The 18,237-nt window shown below is 41.6% G+C and overlaps 1 protein-coding gene across 1 annotated transcript in view; it reads left to right on the forward strand.

Moving 5' to 3' along the window:
* Positions 1 to 17,327, forward strand: part of LOC130704565 (uncharacterized protein C1orf21-like) — a 118,850-nt gene extending 101,523 nt beyond the window's left edge. Inside the window, exons 3-4 of the mRNA XM_057525929.1 lie at positions 16,336 to 16,430; positions 17,280 to 17,327. Of these exons, the coding sequence (XP_057381912.1) occupies positions 16,336 to 16,430; positions 17,280 to 17,327 (143 nt within the window). The remainder of the gene's footprint in view (positions 1 to 16,335; positions 16,431 to 17,279) is intronic.
* The last annotated feature ends 910 nt before the right edge of the window (positions 17,328 to 18,237 follow it).

Consider the following 18,237-nt stretch of genomic DNA (forward strand, 5'->3'; position numbering starts at 1 on the left):
CACCATGAACCATCACATTGAACTCCAGGGCTCTGAAGAAATTGCTCACTTTCCTAACTCCTGGTACACTAGTTAAACAGTTCGGTTTCATTCTGCCTGTCTTCAGCCCTGCACCCAATTGGTTGCCTAAGATTGGGACTAAATTGAAAGATAGGAAATAACTATGATATAATTCCCTCTATGAAGTTTATTTTTAGCTAATGGGCCTTGTCTTGCTGTTCATTTCAAAGCATAAAGAGGAGAAGTCAGGTGGGGCTTGACAGATGACTAATTCGAAATTGAGCCACCTTAATCCTTTGTGACTTGACTCTCAGTCTCTCATTTCTCACATTTTCTACTCTAAGTAATTCTTTGCAGAAGTAACTATCTTAGAGAGCACAGTGGGCTACATACGGCTTAAGGTTTTGTTAAAACAAACAAAACAAATGATTGTGGCCCAGGAAGCCCAGTTTATGGAGAAGCCCTTGACTCAGTGGCTGGAGATCTTGGGTGTGGTTGGATGCTGCTGCAGATTAGCTGCTACAAGGCGATCTCTGTCATCCTCAGTTCCACATTTTGGGAGTGAGTGTTGAACTTAGGTTGGAGAGTGTTGAGCGCTCGTGTTCAAAAGTTCTACTTGACCTGCTTCCCAGACTGTGGACGGTTCACGTGACTCTGTGGTCTCAATTTCTCTCAAGCCATGGGGCCATTGGAAAGACTATATATGATACTGTTTTGATGAGTTTTTTTTTAAGAAAAATGATGGTGGTGGTAGTGGTCAACAAAATAATAGCTTTATGGTCCCAAGTTGACCAAGTGTTGATTGCTTTATAATTTTTTTCTTCTAAAAATTGAGAGAGAATTATCCCCAATATCTTCTGTAGCTTCAAAGCATTACCACAAGTAGAAGGCAAGAAAGCTGGAAGTGTGGGTGTTAACTATCCCTGCTTCCATCTTGGCTGGCTGGTGTTTAGTTTATCTTTCATGCAGCGATGCTTGAATTGGTACAGTGTAGTTGCTGGTCAGTGTGAGATTTGTGTTGCTGACTTTCTGTTGTAAAGTTTTGTTAGAAGTAGTAGTGGGATATGTTAGTTCTATTTTTGAAAAGGGTAATAAAATGTATGATAGGACATAGTTTTAAACAAAATTTAGACAAAAGGGAACCTTTAATTTCCCAGGTTGATGACTTTATACTGTACTGTACTCTAACCTGGTCACGTTCAGAGTGTGATTTTGTTGTTGACTTAACGTAGCTGTCTGTGTTGGTCCAGCCAGACTCTAAAAGAGCAAGAGAAAGTCACAACTTATAGAAAGTCAAATTCTAAAGGGTAACAAAGAGATAATAGTCTCGTGGCTGTTATATTAAATATATACATAAATAATATTCTACTAACATATAGTTAACAATACAGTTTTAAACAATGAATAAAAATGGTCTTTGGCTTATAAAGGTTGCATAATTCAAGTTTTTATTGAAGTATAGTTGATTTACAATATTGTGTTAGTTTCATGTGTACAGCAAAGTGATTCAGTTATACCTATATATATTTTTCAGATTCTTTTCTATTATAGGTTATTACAATATATTAATTAAATTTTCTTAGATAAAAGGGCCTTTGCTGGGAAAGGAAATTGGTGGAGAGAGGGACAAGTATATGCAGTTCACTTCCTTAAAAGTAATAGTCCAGGGCTTCCCTGGTGGCGCAGTGGTTGAGAGTCTGCCTGCCAATGCAGGGGACACGGGTTCGAGCCCTGGTCTGGGAAGATCCCACATGCCGCGGAGCAACTGGGCCCGTGAGCCACAACTACTGAGCCTGCACGTCTGGAGCCTGTGCTCCGCAGCAAGAGAGGCCGCGACAGTGAGGGGCCCGCGCACCGCGATGGAAGAGTGGCCCCCACTTGCCGCAACTAGAGAAAGCCCTAGCACAGAAACGAAGACCCAACACAGCCAAAAATAAATAAATAAATGAATAAATAAATAAAAATTTAAAAAATTGTAAATATATTATAAAAAAAATAAAGTAATAGTCCATGCTTAAGTTATAATGTAAGTGGATATTTACATTTTCATTTAAAATATATTTTCAAAAGCTATGTGCATGGCTATTAAGAACTGAAGGTAAAAGATTAAGGGTGAAGTGAAAAAGCATGGTGCTAAAATACCAATCTGTGAAACTAATGAATTTTTTTCAGACTGTAAAACAAAGCCAAACTGGTACAAATCTGTATTTACATTATGTTGCATTTCCATTTTGAAAACCACATTCAAGACAAGCTACATTTAAATTCCCTTCTAGCTACAGGCACCCATGCTTCAGTGTATAAATGTCACTGTTGATTTTGATCTATAACCAAAGAAGAAATGATCAAATTATATATGAAATAGGATTTTATTTTTAATGTTGCACCCAGCATTTTGGCCTTTATTGTGTCAGCTGTTCAACACCATATTTATTTATTAATCTTTTTTTTTTTTTAATTTTTATTTATTTATTTATTTTATTCTTGGCTGTGTTGGGTCTTCGTTTCTGTGCGTGGGCTTTCCCCAGTTGTGGCAAGCGGGGGCCACTCTTCATCACGGTGCGCGGGCCTCTCACCGTCGCGGCCTCTCCCGTTGCGGAGCACAGGCTCCAGACGCGCAGGCTCAGCAATTGTGGCTCACGGGCCCAGTTGCTCCGCGGCATGTGGGATCCTCCCAGACCAGGGCCCGAACCCGTGTCCCCTGCATTGGCAGGCAGACTCTCAACCACTGCGCCACCAGGGAAGCCCTATTTATTAATCTTTTACTTCCCATTGCCTTCTTTCACTCCAGAAATGTCTCTTTATTTAAAAGTGTTTAGGTCTTGAGTTTTGACCAATGGCTTTCCTCCTTTGTTCCTTGCCTTGTTTCCTCTAATGCAGTTGTTCAGTTGCCAAACATTAAAATGAAAAGCAATATGCTTTTAGCTCAGATAGAACTCTGAAAATCACAGTTATTCATTCAAGAAATATTTATTGAGCAATTCCTAGAAACTGGCTTTTACTAGGGGATGTAACAGGTAAAAAGACAATGACTGCCCTCATTTTGTTCACATCCTAGGGAGTGACCCAGGCAGTAAACAGAGAGACATATAATACACTATCAGGTGGGGATGAGCACAGTGAGAAAAATAACAAACGCAAGAGAGTGATGCAGTGGCTTTTTTTTGGGTGGGGGGCTGTGGATCTGTGTTGGGTTTTCATTGCTGCGCGCGGGCTTTCTCTAGTTGTGGTGAGCAGGGGCTACTCTTCGTTGCGATGTGCGGGCTTCTCATTGCGTGGCTTCTCTTGTTGCGGAGCACAGGCTCTAGGCACACGGGCTTCAGTAGTTGTGGCATGTGGGCTCAGTAGTTGTGGCTCGCGGGCTGTAGAGCGCAGGCTCAGTAGTTGTGGCACACAGGCTTAGTTGCTCCGTGGCATGTGGCATCTTCCCAGACCAGGGCTCGAACCTGTGTCCCCTGCATTGGCCGACGGATTCTTAACCACTGTGCCACCAGGGAAGCCCTGCGATGGCTGTTTTAGATTCATAGGTCAGAGAAGGCCTGCCTGAGCAGTTGACATTTTTGAGCAGAGACCTGAAGGAAGGAGCAGGCCCTGAGAACACCCAGGAACAGTGTTTTAGGCAGAGGCACACCAGGGCCAAATCCCTGAGAGGGGGCAGCTGGTGGTTCCCAGGAAAAGTCGGAGGCCCTCAGGTGGGGAGAGTGGTGGGTGATGAACTCAGAGAGGCAACTGGGGTTAGGCCAGGGGTCCCCACCCTCTGGGCCGCAGACCGGTACCGGGCTGCACAGCAGGAGGTGAGCGGCGGGCTATGAGCGAAGCTTCATCTGCCGCTCCCCATCGCTGCGCTGGCATTACCACCTGCACCATCCCCCCACCCTCCCCCAACCCCCCGAGTCTGTGGAAAAATTGTCTTCCACGAAACCGGTCCCTGGTGCCTAAAAGGTTGCGGACCGCTGGGTTAGACTGTGTGTTGCCCCGAAGCTCAAATGTGGGCTCTAGATTCTATTCTAAATGTAATAGAAGGCAGGAGAGGATTTTGGGAGTGGGGGAGTAATGTAGTCTGACTTTGGTTTTAATGTAAAGGCTTACTCTCGCTGCTCTGTAGGGAGTAGACTGTCAGACCTGGCCAAGGCCAAGTCTACCCACAGAGCTTCCTGAAGGAGACAAGTGAATCATTTCTAGGCCCTCCCCAGTTGAGGGAAGGTCAAAAGGATTTCAAGGCTTGAAACCCACACCTAAGAGTGGGTGACGTGGCTTGATCCACGGGAAACAGGTGCCTCAAACGGTGATGTCGGCTGTTTCTGGAAACTGACACGGTGGTGGTGTAAAAGGGGTGAGCTTGCAATCCTTGCCCTTCTGGTCTGGCAGATACTTTGCACACCCAGACCTCGGGTGTACCTCTACCAGATCCTGCAGGAGCAGTGGGGAACCTTATCACCCACTGGCCTTGGTCAGGTTAAAAGCCTCTTTACACCATGTAAAAGAAACTTTGGAACATGTCCAGGCCATGCATTATACTTGAAGATCTTTGAACTCTCGAGATTTTACCTAACTCAGGCCTTTGGGTGCAAGCAGTATCTTAGAAAGGTAGCTGAAAGAAAACGGTACAGAAGATGTAAGGAACTGTGGCTGTTCTGTGTCTCTGTGTGAACTGTCCTCCCAAATTCTCCTTTGGCCTGTTTGTATAGAATGGTGTGGGCCTTTCATACTTTTCTATGTGTTGAAAATGTCTGATTTAAGTCATTCAAAGGCTTAGAAGTTACAGCAGTCCTTTTTTTTTTTTTTTTTTTTTTTTTACTGTTTCCAGCTTTCTTTACATGTAATTGACATAGAAGATATAATTGAAGGTGTACAACGTGACGAGTTGATATACATATACATTGCAAAATGATTCTCACAATAAGGTTAGTTAACACTTCCATCACGTCACATAATTAATTATCTTTTGTGTGTGTGTTTATGTGTGTGTGTGCACGCGTTGAGAACATTTAAGATCATTTCGTTAGCAACTTTCAAGGATATAATACAGTATTGTTGTCTATAGTCACCATGCTGTGCATTACGTCCCCAGAACTTACTCACCTTATAACTGGAAGTTTGTACTCTTTGACCAGCATCTTCTTATATTCCCTTACCCTCTAGTTGCTGGTAACCACTATTGTACTCTCTGTTTCTATGAGTTCAACTTTTTTAGATTCCATATGTAAGTGATATACAGTATTTGTCTTTCTCTGACTTATTTCACTTATCACAGTGCTCTCAAGATCCATCCATATTGTCACAAATGGCAGGATTCCTTCTTTCTCATGGCTGAATACTATTTCATTGGCTATATGTACCACATTTTCTTTATCCATTACTGCATCAATGGACATTTAGGTTGTTTCTATACCTTGGCTCTTGTGACTAATGCTGCAGTGAGCATGGGAGTGCAGATATCTCTTCAAGATCCTGATACCATCTTTTTCCGATGTATACCCAGAAGCGGGATTGCTGGATCATATATATGGTAGTTCTATTTTTAATTTTTTGAGGAACCTTCATACTGCTTTCCATAGTGACTGCATCAATTTACAATCCCACCAACAGTGCAGGAGGGTCCCCTTTTCTCCAAATCCTTGCCAACACTTCTTATCTCTTGTCTTTTTGATGATAGCCATTCTAACAGGTGTGAAATGATTCAGCAGTTCTTTTTTGCTACTGTACATCCCTGTGGAGGAAGCAAAATGGACCCTTAAGAACTTTCACTATCGTAATCTACACTTCAGTAGCTTACATATAGATGGTGGGTGAGGGTCACTGAGGACCACTTACCCATCAGCTCTGTGTCCTCAGGCTCGCACTGCAGAGCCTACCTCGCAATTGCGATACTGCACAATTTGAATTTAATTGAACCACTCAAATGCCCTTATGAATCCTTCCCGAAAGATAAATAATAAAACCAGCTACCATCTCTTACAAACAAATTGAGCAGAATGTGTTACTAAAATAGTCTCGTTCAAACCGACCAGGTTGTGGAAGACGGTGTGTTCTTACTTACTGTGCTGCTCACCATTAAACTATCCTCAAATATGCTGTTCCCCCCACTCACCCAGACACGTTATTCCTAAAGAGCTATTCTTTGTCGCTGTCAGAACACACTTTAGTCTCTAAGGGGATTCTAACTTGGCGATTCATAGCAACTGGAAATGATCTTTTGTTTTACGTGAATGAATCTCTTGTGAGAAGAGGTACAGACTTGGCAGGAGAGAGAGAAAGAGAGCGAGAGCCCTCCTCGCCCCTCATATGCACATGTGAATGAGCTCTCTCCTCGCCTTCTGGGACTTTTCTTCATGAGATCCTCAGTGAACGTCAAGTCATGAATATTTTTTATAAGTAGGGAAGCTGTACTCTTTTATCACAAACTGTATTTTAGCTGTGTTTTTCCATTTTAAAAATTCAGTGGCAGTGCTTGCAGCCTTGGGAATTACTTTAACTGAAAACAACTCTATCCAATTTCTTCCTATTCTTGCTAATGATTTTGCTGCCACTAAATTATTCCTAATGGCTGTAGAACCCAGAAGTCAGCTTCAGTCCAGAGGCATATTAAAAGAATCACCCAAGATCACTGAAAAGCAATTTAAATTTTTACTGGATAAAGAATCCCAGAGGCATCTCATTCATAAACCTACTTCACAATGTACTGAAATCTATTCCCGTGAATCTCTAGCTCTCTGCCACTCTGGTGACTTTTTGTCTGTCTTTCTTTGGACTGCCTCCAAAATCTCCCCTCTCTAATCTTCTGCAAAACTTTCCACTCCAGCCCAATTCTTCTCATTAGCTCTGCTCTTTCTGGTGTAAATCCAGGCTGCTGCAGTTTCCCGCTAACCTCCTCACCCCGTCGCCAGACTGCATCACAAAAGAGCACAAGCACGTCTGGCCTGCTGGTGAGTTCCCTTGGGAGAGGGGGAGGGGCCTGGGATGCTTAAGCATCCGGATTATTATCTGAGAATCTTTTCCTTCACAGAAATCCACTTAAGTCAGAACCCAGTTAAAGGAATTGCATCAGATCAACATTAAGATGTCCTTCGTCCTTCACACACACACACACACACACACACACACACACACACACACCCATTGGCCAAATTGTTCAATGTTTCGGATAACTCTATGGCAGTCACACTAAATGGGAAGAGTTTCTGGAATGATCATAGAATTTCCTAATCCTGACCAGCCATCCTGCAAACTCATGACCCTTGATCTTGGGCAGCAGTGAAGGATTAACTGTGAATGAATCAGCAGAAATTTATTGCCAGTCCTAGAAAAACAACTCTCATTTCAAGCCCTCTTGACAGTGGAATGACAGTGGAGTTTTATCGACTTCATGTACAAAGGAAGGCATGTGAACCCCTCTGTTAGCATCTGTTCGTAACTGCTGTTATTGCCTTATAGTTTACCCCTAAAAAGAAAATAACTGTTTACGTTTATTTTAGATCTTATTTTATCATAATACATTTTTTAATGCCTGACCTGAAAAGGTTTATCTTTATCTTAAAGGTGACTTCCATTCGGGGAGAGGATCCATATTGTGATAACATTCTCTACTAGTTCTGTAATGGAAATCAGCAAACAAAGAGAATTTTTGTTTTTATCAGAAATTAGCTCTACTACACGTTTGTGGGAAAGTCAAATAAGAGCCTGGGGTCTGAGTCAGACTGCCTGGTTCAGGGCCTGGCCCCACTCCCACCACTTACTGGATGGTATAGCTGGATGAGTGAACGTTTCCTTTTGATGGAGACATTGACGGTTCTCTGTCTTAGAGCCCTGTGAGCATTAAATGCGCTGTTGCATAACAGATTTTCTGAACTGGATCTGGGACATTTAAAGGGCTCTATAAACGATAGCTCTCTTCCTCCGCCTCTTCTTCCTCCAATCCCTCCTCCTTCTCCTCCTCCTTACTCCAGTGAAGGAAGACATCCTTGATTTATTGCTTGGTCTTAATGCTAAGATCATATATCAAAATTGTAGTGTATAACAGAAGGCTTAAAAGGAAGTTAATCTTTCAAAATACAAAGTTTTTGTAAAGACATTGCAGTATTTACTGTATACTGTAGAATAGCTTCCGTTTTCTTCCATTAGATGCGGTGGTGGTCAAATCGCCATTGTAATGAAAAGTCTCACAACCCTTACTTTGATTGGTATGTTAATTCCTAACTTAAGGAGCACAGGGATGATATCTTCCGCTGACAGAAGCTCCAGACGCCTGACAAGGGAGGCTCTGAGAGTTTCCCTGATGTTACCCATGAATGTTAGTTGTCTTTATAACTTTTATTTATATCACTGTGATTTGCAAATATGTCCAAATCCTTTCTGAATCCATTCATACTTTATGCCTGTACCGTTTCTCAGAGTAATTATTTCCTGTGCTTTGCGGTTTAAAAAAAGAACTGGCTTAGTGGTTAGGAGCCTGGCCCTGGATTCCAACCAACCTGGGTTAGAACCAGCACTGCCACTTGACCAGCCAATCAAGGACTAATCTCTGCAACTGGAAAATGGGTTATAGTACCAACCTCATAGGGCTGACATGAGGATTAAATCAAAGCAGGGGAGAGGACAGACAGCTGGGCGGCAGGCTTTCTCTTGAACGGTTATCAAGGATAAGAGGAACCGCACCAAGAATAGTAGAGAGGACTTAGCTGGCCTCCAGCTTTCCTGTGGTTGGTGGAGAACCAGCGCTCCAGAAGAGTCAGAGCAGAGCTCTTGAGAAGCTGGAAAAATGGCTGTCAGAACCACCATGCATGCCCTCCCTCTCTGGGAGTGGCTCGCCACTCATTCTCTTTCTTGGTTAGGAATTATTACTGTATGATACAAAAATTAAACCCCCTCTCCACAGGAAAGCCTTGGTTGCATATGCATTCCTAAAGGAGTCCAGCCTGGATCTGCATCTGGTTGCATGTCTTTTGTCGGAGCGTGTCAGAAGATGCATGTTCCGGGGCCCTTAATGACTGGCTAATAGTTCCCTGGTCACTGAATGAGCCTCAGATGAATGGAGGAGATGTGCTCTCTGGCCTCTGAAATGATGAAATGACTCAGGAATGGGGCCTGCAGGTCCAGTCTTAATAATTGAGGGTGCTGTAATGAGGGAAGCTTTACTACCCTCTCATCCTTGCAGCTGTGGACACCTCTCAGCTTGTCCTCTTCGAAGGCGTGGACAAGACCCTAAGAATGCTGAGAGGCCATAGCACCCATGCACAGGCATCTCAACGCACTCCGTTCACTCAGAGAAGTCTATCCCCTGCCTCCACGGCACACAGCTGGGAAGCCACCAAGCCAGGCCCAGAAGAGAAAGGCCCTTTGAAGCCGGTGCTCTGTCCCTTGTGATTCACTGCTGTCCCGCCAAAGGGGAAGGAGCTGGGATCAGGTTCAGCGGCAGCTTCTTTGCCCCTAGGATGGATCACACCCCATCCCCACCACTCCCTGTTCTGCATGCCGTGATATCTCCCCATCACCAGTTGAAGGCATACCTGTCAGGGAAGCAGGAAACAGGTTCTGGCAGATGTTGTGTCTTAAGCTCCAGCCCCACCAGTGCCCCACCAGCTGACTCCAGGTAAAAACTCCACCCTCGTGAGACTCTTTGTGGCTGCTTTCTCTGGCTCTTGGCCAGTCTTCTCCGTGTGTTGTTCTTCCTCACCTGACTGGTCCACCTCCACTGCTCCAAGTAAGTTCCACCTTTGCTACACCTTCTTTCAGAGAGAGGGAGAAAGCCTTGGATTGCGATGGTTGGGGGTCTCTCCAGAGGAGATGGTTGAGGACAGGCCAGAGGACAGAAGCTTAGCCTGTAACGGTGGCTTCACTCTGGCTCCCCTGGTTGGGGAGACCGTATCCCCTCAGAATGGAGACTGCCTCTGGTGGGATTCACATACCAGGTCTTCCTGCACCGGCCCTAGCAGCCTCTGCTCCTTACATCCCTCGAGGCCCCCTGGAATCTGCGTGTTGGCTGTACTAGACCACTTGGCAGTTGCTCCTGTTTGCCATGCTCTCTCTGGTTGTTGAACTCACCGTCGCCTTGCCTAGACCTGTCCTTCCCACACACACACTAGTGTTCCTCAGCGCTCCAGTGAGATAACGTCACCTCCTCCAAGACTCTCCCCATCCTTGCCTAGGGGGGTCCCTCCCTTCTGTTTTTATTACAGTCACCCCACACATGTGCTTCATGGCTGCAGACATTCTGCACTCTATTTGCTCATTTTCTTAAATCTTCCCCTACTAGCTGTGAGCTCCTTGAGAACAGGATCTGCTTCCCTTCCCTAGGCGTAACCCCAGGACTGAGTACTACGTTCTCTGGCACGCAGTAGGTGCTCAGTGAATACTGCTGAAATGAAGAAGGAAAGAAACCCAGAAAAGACAGCAGGGGATAGCCCAGCACTTGCCTCAAAGACAGAAAGCAGCTAGTTCCTTCCATCACCTCATGTCTGAACGAAAATCAAGAGGTGTTTTTGCCCAGACCTTTTGGGGCCAGAAGTATGTCCATAAATTGGTATAGTTTACAGAGAGCTCATATCACAATGAATAGGAAAAAATGCTACAACTCCAATTAGAGAAAAGGGGCAAAGGATATGAAGAGATATATCACAAAGGGCACACATGAATGATCAAAACGGGGGGAAAGTATTCAGTATCACTAGTCAATTTTGAAACATCAAACTAAAATAAAAATTAGATACCATTTTCACCCTTCAATTCATTGCATATTTTTAAAAAGGATAATACCCTTTATTAGTGAGGGTGTGCTGAAATGAGTTTTACATGACTGAAGCAAGACTATATCTTTTATCTATCTCTGGTTTTCAAATATATCCAAGCATTAGGTTTCACTAGTGATTAAGGGTACAGTAGACATATGAGACTTGCCCTCTTAGTGATATTAACAGTTTTCAATTATGAGATATCATAAAGGGGGATATGTACAAATATGTACAATCTTCCTAATTCCCCTGGTAGAAACCCAGTGGCCAGGGTTTAATCTTCCACAAATATGAAGTCTGAAAACATAATTTCCCTGCTTGTTATTTTTTAACAGTTTATATTTTTAGACCATGAGCACTTAATGTATTAGAGAATCTTATTTTGAAATTAGTTTGCCTTTATTAGGTTGATTTGAGACACACTCTGAAAAAAAACTGAGAGCATTTTGTATTAAATGCACCAAAGGCTTATTTTAGAAATATTCAAAACATTTAGAACGAGCAGTTCATAATTGCCCTAGAAATTGCTTAATGATAACTATTACATTGGAAAGGGCGAAATCACTTTCTGCAAGTGAGGATATAGTCATTATCGTGAAGGGACTGCCTGACTCAGAGAACTGATACTGGTCTGTGAGGTCCTTCAGCTGAGTCTCTGCTTTGTGCATAAGGTTTTCCAGAGTTAGTCTGTCTTGGTGGACTGTGGCTGAGTGGGATAGGGTCAGCCTACTCGTGCGGTCAGTCTAGGGTCAGTCTAGCCTGAGGAACGTGCTCCAGGTAGCAGAAGGGTTCTCAGAGCATAAGCCACCCCGCAAGACAGTGGTTTTCCCCGGGCACTGTTTCCCGGCCTCTTCCATCCCCCCGCTCCACACCCCCTCCATTGCTTATCACAGAGCCCAGCCCATAGTAGGTTCTCAGACTCTCCTGAACCTCCTCACCCATTCACTCTTGTGCCCTCAAGGAAGGCCGAGACTAGGAGCTGTGCCAATGGCAGTAATTGAGTTAGGATATAAAGGAAGATAGAGGAACATTATTTTCTTGTAACCCTGGTTTCACTCAAATAATGATCACTCTTCTTTTTCCTGTCATAAAAGTTATTTATTGTTCTTTTAAAATTATGTTATATTTTAATTAAAGCACTCTATGCATTTAGTTAAAAAATGCTAAAGGCTTATCATGGACGATAATATTCCCTTCTCACTTTATTTGTTAACATAGTTAAGTCAGAATTTTCAGTTAAATTCATTTTTGATGTTTACATTATGCTTTTTGTTTTTATACCTTGATGGATTTTGTGCATTAGAAATAGTGTTCCCTGCAGAACCAGCACAGTTTTTCTAAAGCAGCAGCCAACATTTATTGAGCATTTATTATGGGCTAGGCACTGTTTTAAGTGTATTCATATATTAATTCATGTGACTCTATGTGTGAGATTAGGTACTATAAATATTCCCATTTTACAAATGAAGAAACCAAGGCACAGAAAGCATGAGTAAGTTGCCCAAGGCCATATGGCTAGTCATTCAAGCTCTAGAGGGTAAGCTCTTAGCCACCATGAATACTCACCTCTTGAAAAAAATCTCGCCAAGTAAAGAAATAAAGATCCTAGGCATGAATTTGAAGTCGTACCAAGATTTGGGGACTTGAATTTAGTTAGCTTGGGGGACAGGATGTTCAGTGGGAGAAACCCAAGAGAAGTGAGTTTACACTAAAATGCAGAATAGTTTAGTCTTTTATTTGGTTTGTTTATTTTTATAAATACTGCTTTTACCTCTTGTTCCAAGCCCTCATATTTTCCTGAGCATATAATAATAATAAGTCTACCAGAGAATCTTCATGCAAAATTTGGATGATGAACCAATCCGGAGCATTCAGTGAAGATGCCCAGATGTAGGATTGTTTGTTTGTTTGTTTGTTTGTTTTGTAGGATTGTTTTGATATGAGGACATTAGCGCAGAGTTTTTGAAATCGGAAGAGTCCTGGGAAAGATTCATTCTGGTACATATGTCATTGATCAGAAGAAGACTTGAGTGTGAAAGTATCAATAGATACGAATTTCACCATTCTAGGAAACAACTGTAAGATCCCTTCCTGCCTCAAAGAGTAGCGTTTCTAGAACTCTTGCCTATCTTCCTCCTTCCCCATCTAATATGTACTTTTATGAGAACTGTTAACTTTTTAATAGTTATGACATTATAAACTCACTCCAGCACTCATCTCCTTCTAATTCACTCATTTTGAAGTCAGTTCTGTTGATTATAAATGTAACCTTGTAGCAGATCTTCCATCTGCAAAGCTTGGGAGGAGGACAGGATAGGGGCCAGTGAGTTGTTGACAATGGAAGAATTGACAGGATCCTGAAAATGGGGATGATTCCATAACATCTGAAGCAAGTCCAACCAACTGATCCCCTTCTAGTTCTAAAAACCTAATTTTATATACATATATATGAGGCCCTTTACGTACGTCAAACGTGAGGTGCAGAGATTTGGTGGGAAACAGTGTGTCTTTAACATGATAGAGCTGCCACAGAAACAGTGTAGCCCTCTCTGATGGAATCTGAGGAATAAAATGCTAAAAATATCACCATAGCAGTGCTTTTACCCCAGATCTATTTTTTTGACTGGCATAGCCTGCAACTGTTTACATAGAGAGAAAGGGGAGCAGGTTGGAAACGGGGTGTTAGCCTACAGCTCCTGACGTGCATTTTAAGAAGCCACCTGACAAGATCAACAGGAAGGAAAGAAAAACTGTGAGCAGGTGTGAGGGAGCTAGAGGAGGACAGTCTGCTTGTGGCTCCTGTTAATCAAGTCGGCAGGTTGTCCTGTTGCCGGGCGGGGCTCTCTGGCTTGTAACAGTGGCTCTGCTACTTGCAGTTGCCTCCAGTGTGTGATCTGATGGAGGGGCTGAAGTCCCACACGGATTCCCCTGGGCCCTCACCAAAAGGAAAAATGGATTTCCGTAGTGGTTGTGTCACTGCCATCACCCGAAATGCTCCATTGGTCCACACAGAGTGCCGTTCCTGACGGCTGCATTGCCATGGAAATGTGTGACACGTTGGTTGACGAGTTGTCTGTTTCCAGATGGGCATCTTCATCCCCAGCACCAGCCTCTGAGAGACTTGACAGACCGTTTTTAAGTATTTGCTTTATACGAATTGTGGTTTATCTAAGGGTCTTGCTGGCTTTTTTGTTTCGTACCACGATGGATTCTGTGCAGTGTGTTATGTAAGTAATAATGATAGGTCTGGCTTTGCAGTCGTGGCTGTTTGTTTTTCTTTTTTATCCAGTCATAGCGTGTTCCACAAAGACAGCATTGGCTAGCCAGGCGTGTTTGTTAATGACACGCTAAAACCTATCCTCTTTCTAAATTGGTGACATTATAAAAAGTCTGTCGGTGGGATAACACTGCTTTGAAAGACATGTAGCCAGCAGCTTTTGTTCATTGTAGAAAAATATTAGTAGTTTGTCTACTATTGATACTTTGAATTCGGCTGCGTTTCCTGGAGGGATAAAAAGAGAATGAAGATTGAATATCACTCAGCTGTTTAGAGAGTTTCTGCTGTGGGCTGTGGCTTAGGGGTGGGAGAGGACAGCAGGCAAGGCAAGGGCGGGTCCCCTCTGGAAGAAACCTTTTGCTATGCCGCAGGCAAAGGGCCATCTTTTGGAAGGCTCTTTCAGAAGGTTCTGCTTAGGTCCTAAAATGTTGTGCTTTCCGTATCTCATCATGTGAGGTTTTGTGTCCTCTAGACAAAATCATAGAGTCCACTGGAATTGTGTTTAAAACAAATATGTATGTATATGTGTAATTTATATTTAAATAATTAGAGACTCGACTCACCGTAAGTAATTAAGATCACAATTTAGTTCAGTTAAATGTTAGTAATTATCCCAGTGAACCATCATTTATAAATATTAATGTTCCGAAGTGAAGTTAGGGAGACCCATCTTTAGCTATTATTTTTTTCCTTTATTTTTGTCTCTGTTTAATTGTATGGGAGGCATAATTAGCCAGTGTCTTTTCTTTTTCAATTAACAAGTGCTTTTCCAACTTCTGAGTAAATAATCCTTAATTAAATGTGCCAAATTTATTAATTTACTCTTATTTTTTTCTCTTCTGAATACCAAATTGGAATGTGAAATTCTGTATTTTGTAATTGTGGATCAGAACCCATTGATTAACTTGTTAATACATTTAGGACGTGGTATTCCTAAAGGACTCATTACTGTAACCTCATACCAGTCTTTCTAATTTCTTTAGAAAGAAGTAGAATCAATAACTACCTTGAATTGTCAGATGGAAAAAACAATTGGCTCAGCTGTGAACATGGAGTCTTTATTCAGATATATGCAAATGTATTACTTTCATAAGGATGATAATTTTGAGAAACATTGGAACAGCATAATTACTTGAAGAAATATTACTGTAACAAACATCTTTGGGGGTAGCGTGTTAAGGGATAGTATGAGGAAGCCTGAAACTATATAGGAAATGGTATTATAAATGGTAAGGCAAGAAATTATATAAGCATATAGTCATTGTAGCAAATTAACCACAGGCAATAAGAAAATATATTGCAACTTCCTAGTGATAGACATCTGTCTATTAGGTAGCCTTTTATAGACATTATTCCATGTCATATGCTAGGCGATCATCAGTTTGTTGGTTGATGAAATTTTCTAATTCCATAATGTCTGTGATTTTTCCTATACACTGGACTAAAGATGACTCAAAGTCACACCTGTTTTTGACCTTAGTGTGCCCAAGTCATGTCATTTCCTGTTGACAGAAATCTGGTGAAAATGTCATCATTGTCATCACCAAACCTCTACCCTGGAGAGGAGCTTTAATTGCAAGTTTTCCCAAGTTTGTCCTATGATGTATTTTGATACTGGAATTTGTTGTACTCTCTCTGGCTGTTGCAAAGTTCAGGTCCCGTCCATGGCCCACTATACTCTCCTGCCTTGAGTGATAGATATACCTGCCAATTAGAGCCGTGTGATATTATGGCTCTTCATGTGTGTGACTTTACAGAGAGATTAAAGTCTGTATGTATCATATGAAATCGTTGCAGACTGTTCCACATTTAATATGGGGATCACCAACAGGAAAATTTCAATTTCCAATTGTTTATATCTATTTGTTGGTCAGTTAAGCTCTTTAGTCTTACTTTGTTTTTCCAAAAGAAAGAAATTCAGGTGTGAACGTACTGCATAACGTTGCTGCCACAGGCATTTTGAACTCGTATTCTCAAGGAGAAAAATCTCCTTAAACCATTATGTGATATGCCCTAATGCGTATAAATTCCAAATAGGCTTTAGATATGGAATAACCTCTGTTTCTGCTGCCACCACCTGCTGTCTGTGAAAGGACCAGGCAGTGCCACTTTCATTAGCTGCCTTTGTGATGCTGAGCTTTTCCCAGTAGACAGAGGAGAGCGCCTCATAAAAAGAGGCTGGTTAAGCTTCTTCCAGATTTTTTCAAATGAACCACATAGAAAGGCCGCAGGGAAAAGGCTCTAACAAATTATGCTGTTGGGCTTTCTTACTGACACTTTTCTCCCATTGTGAAAAAAGTTATAAAATGTCTTTTCTTTTTTGGCACTCAGATGAGTATAGGATCAAACCGGTGGAAGAGGTCAAATACATGAAAAATGGGGCAGAAGAGGAGCAAAAAATAGCAGCCAGGAACCAAGAAAACTTGGTAAGCATTGAATTTCTTGTATAACAATGAATTTTGGTGACAGCATTATAATAAAATCTGCACTGCATGTTTAAACTGCAGCTTACACACTGGCACGAGATTTCTTGAAAATGCCGTTGCTATTTATAGCTTGCCTGGAAGCTGTACCAGTACTCCTGTATCCTGTTTGTTTTTGAACAAGCTCTTCTTTAATCTTCATAGAGAATGTTTCAGGGGAAAGGTAGCAAAATTATTAGTATTTCAAAATGGTTAAATTTAAAGGAAAAAGCATAAAGTAGGAATGAGTTTTATGGGGGGGGGGGACCATTACCTTTTTTTCTTTTTCTCTGCATCCTTTAACTCGTGTCCAGATCATAGTGAATGGCTAAGTTTCATTATTCTCGATATGTAGTGTTGTTAAGGAAGTTGCCTTTCAAAGGAAAATAAGGTACTTTGAAGGTAGGTCCTTATCAAATTTGTACTTCACATTCACACTGTTAAGGTATTGTGGGTTTTGAGTTAACAGTGAGAATTCTAATGATCTGAAACAGATAGTTAGGAACGTCTTTCTCTAATACAAATCAATCTACATGTTCCACCTTAATATTCCATCCCTTAAACAAACCTTTAGTAAATTATCATATTAGCTGGTTTCTTAAGAGATTACAGATTGTTAAGAATATGCATTTATTCAGTTATGTTGGAGCAGAATTGTTTTTCTCTTTTATTTTGGGATTGATTGCTTGCTATTTTTTTCATGTTTGAGTGAATGTATTTTTTAAGAAGTTTGCAATGTCATAAAATATTTTCACTTGACTTAAACTCCTTTTTCCGTTATGTGCTTTGTTTTTGTTTTTCTGATTTCTGCAGCAGCAGAGGGAGATGGCAGAATATTCACCAGTGCTCATGAGTATTTAAGGCTGTCATTTTTCCATGATCCACTAATGAACATAACAGGCTCACTCTTTTTCCTCTGTTCTTTTCTGAACATATGATCTGCAACTTGAAAAACTCAAGTATCAACAACTGAGTATTTTAGATCATTTTAAAGGAGTGAAAAATACTCTGATAAAATTCTGCTTTATAAATGGGATTTGGATTTTAAGGTATCCCTCAAGTCACAGAGGTTCATCATACCTGTGGTATACTTTAACATCAATACCTAAATCCAGAAAAGGTAGCTATGACTAAATAGTGAAGTTAATATTATCAGACTTTTTACATGAATTTTTTTTTTGCTTTGAATAGATAAATAGAAGATCTGAGTAGTCGAAACATCAGTAGTCAGTTTTCTACTGTATTTTATTGAACAAAGTTTGTCCTTGCTTGATATAATTTCATCTTAAGTTATGAATCTCATCTTTAGTAATAGTGTTTCCATTGGAGGCTAAAGAGACATTGGTGACCAGTCCACTGGTGGCTCTTTCTTAGATGTAACTACTAGCGTCCATCTCTACTTCACATGCTTGCATCTCTGAAATCCTAAGGAAAGCAATGACTTTTATCTTACAGCTTGTGAGTTTCTCCTCAGTGTTGCTCTCATCATATTTAGGGCCAGTATGACTTTTTTCCTTCTCTCTCAGTTTCATAGTCTATCAGCTCCTTGGTGCTTGTATATTCTTTTTCAGCACTGTGGTCAGAATTGGCGTTAGTGCTTTTCCATGCAGACTGAATGGAGATTCAAAAAGAGAGAAATTCTGGCCTATTTACTCATAGATTATCTGTGTCAACCCCACACCCCTTTACTCTGCCAGCGAATCAGAGTCTAGGCCACCGAGAGGAGTTTTCAAGTATATGAAGACTTACAAGGAGAATGGGGACTAAATGG

The sequence above is a fragment of the Balaenoptera acutorostrata genome, chromosome 1 (genome assembly GCF_949987535.1).
Source record: "Balaenoptera acutorostrata chromosome 1, mBalAcu1.1, whole genome shotgun sequence".
Lineage (NCBI taxonomy): Eukaryota > Metazoa > Chordata > Mammalia > Artiodactyla > Balaenopteridae > Balaenoptera > Balaenoptera acutorostrata.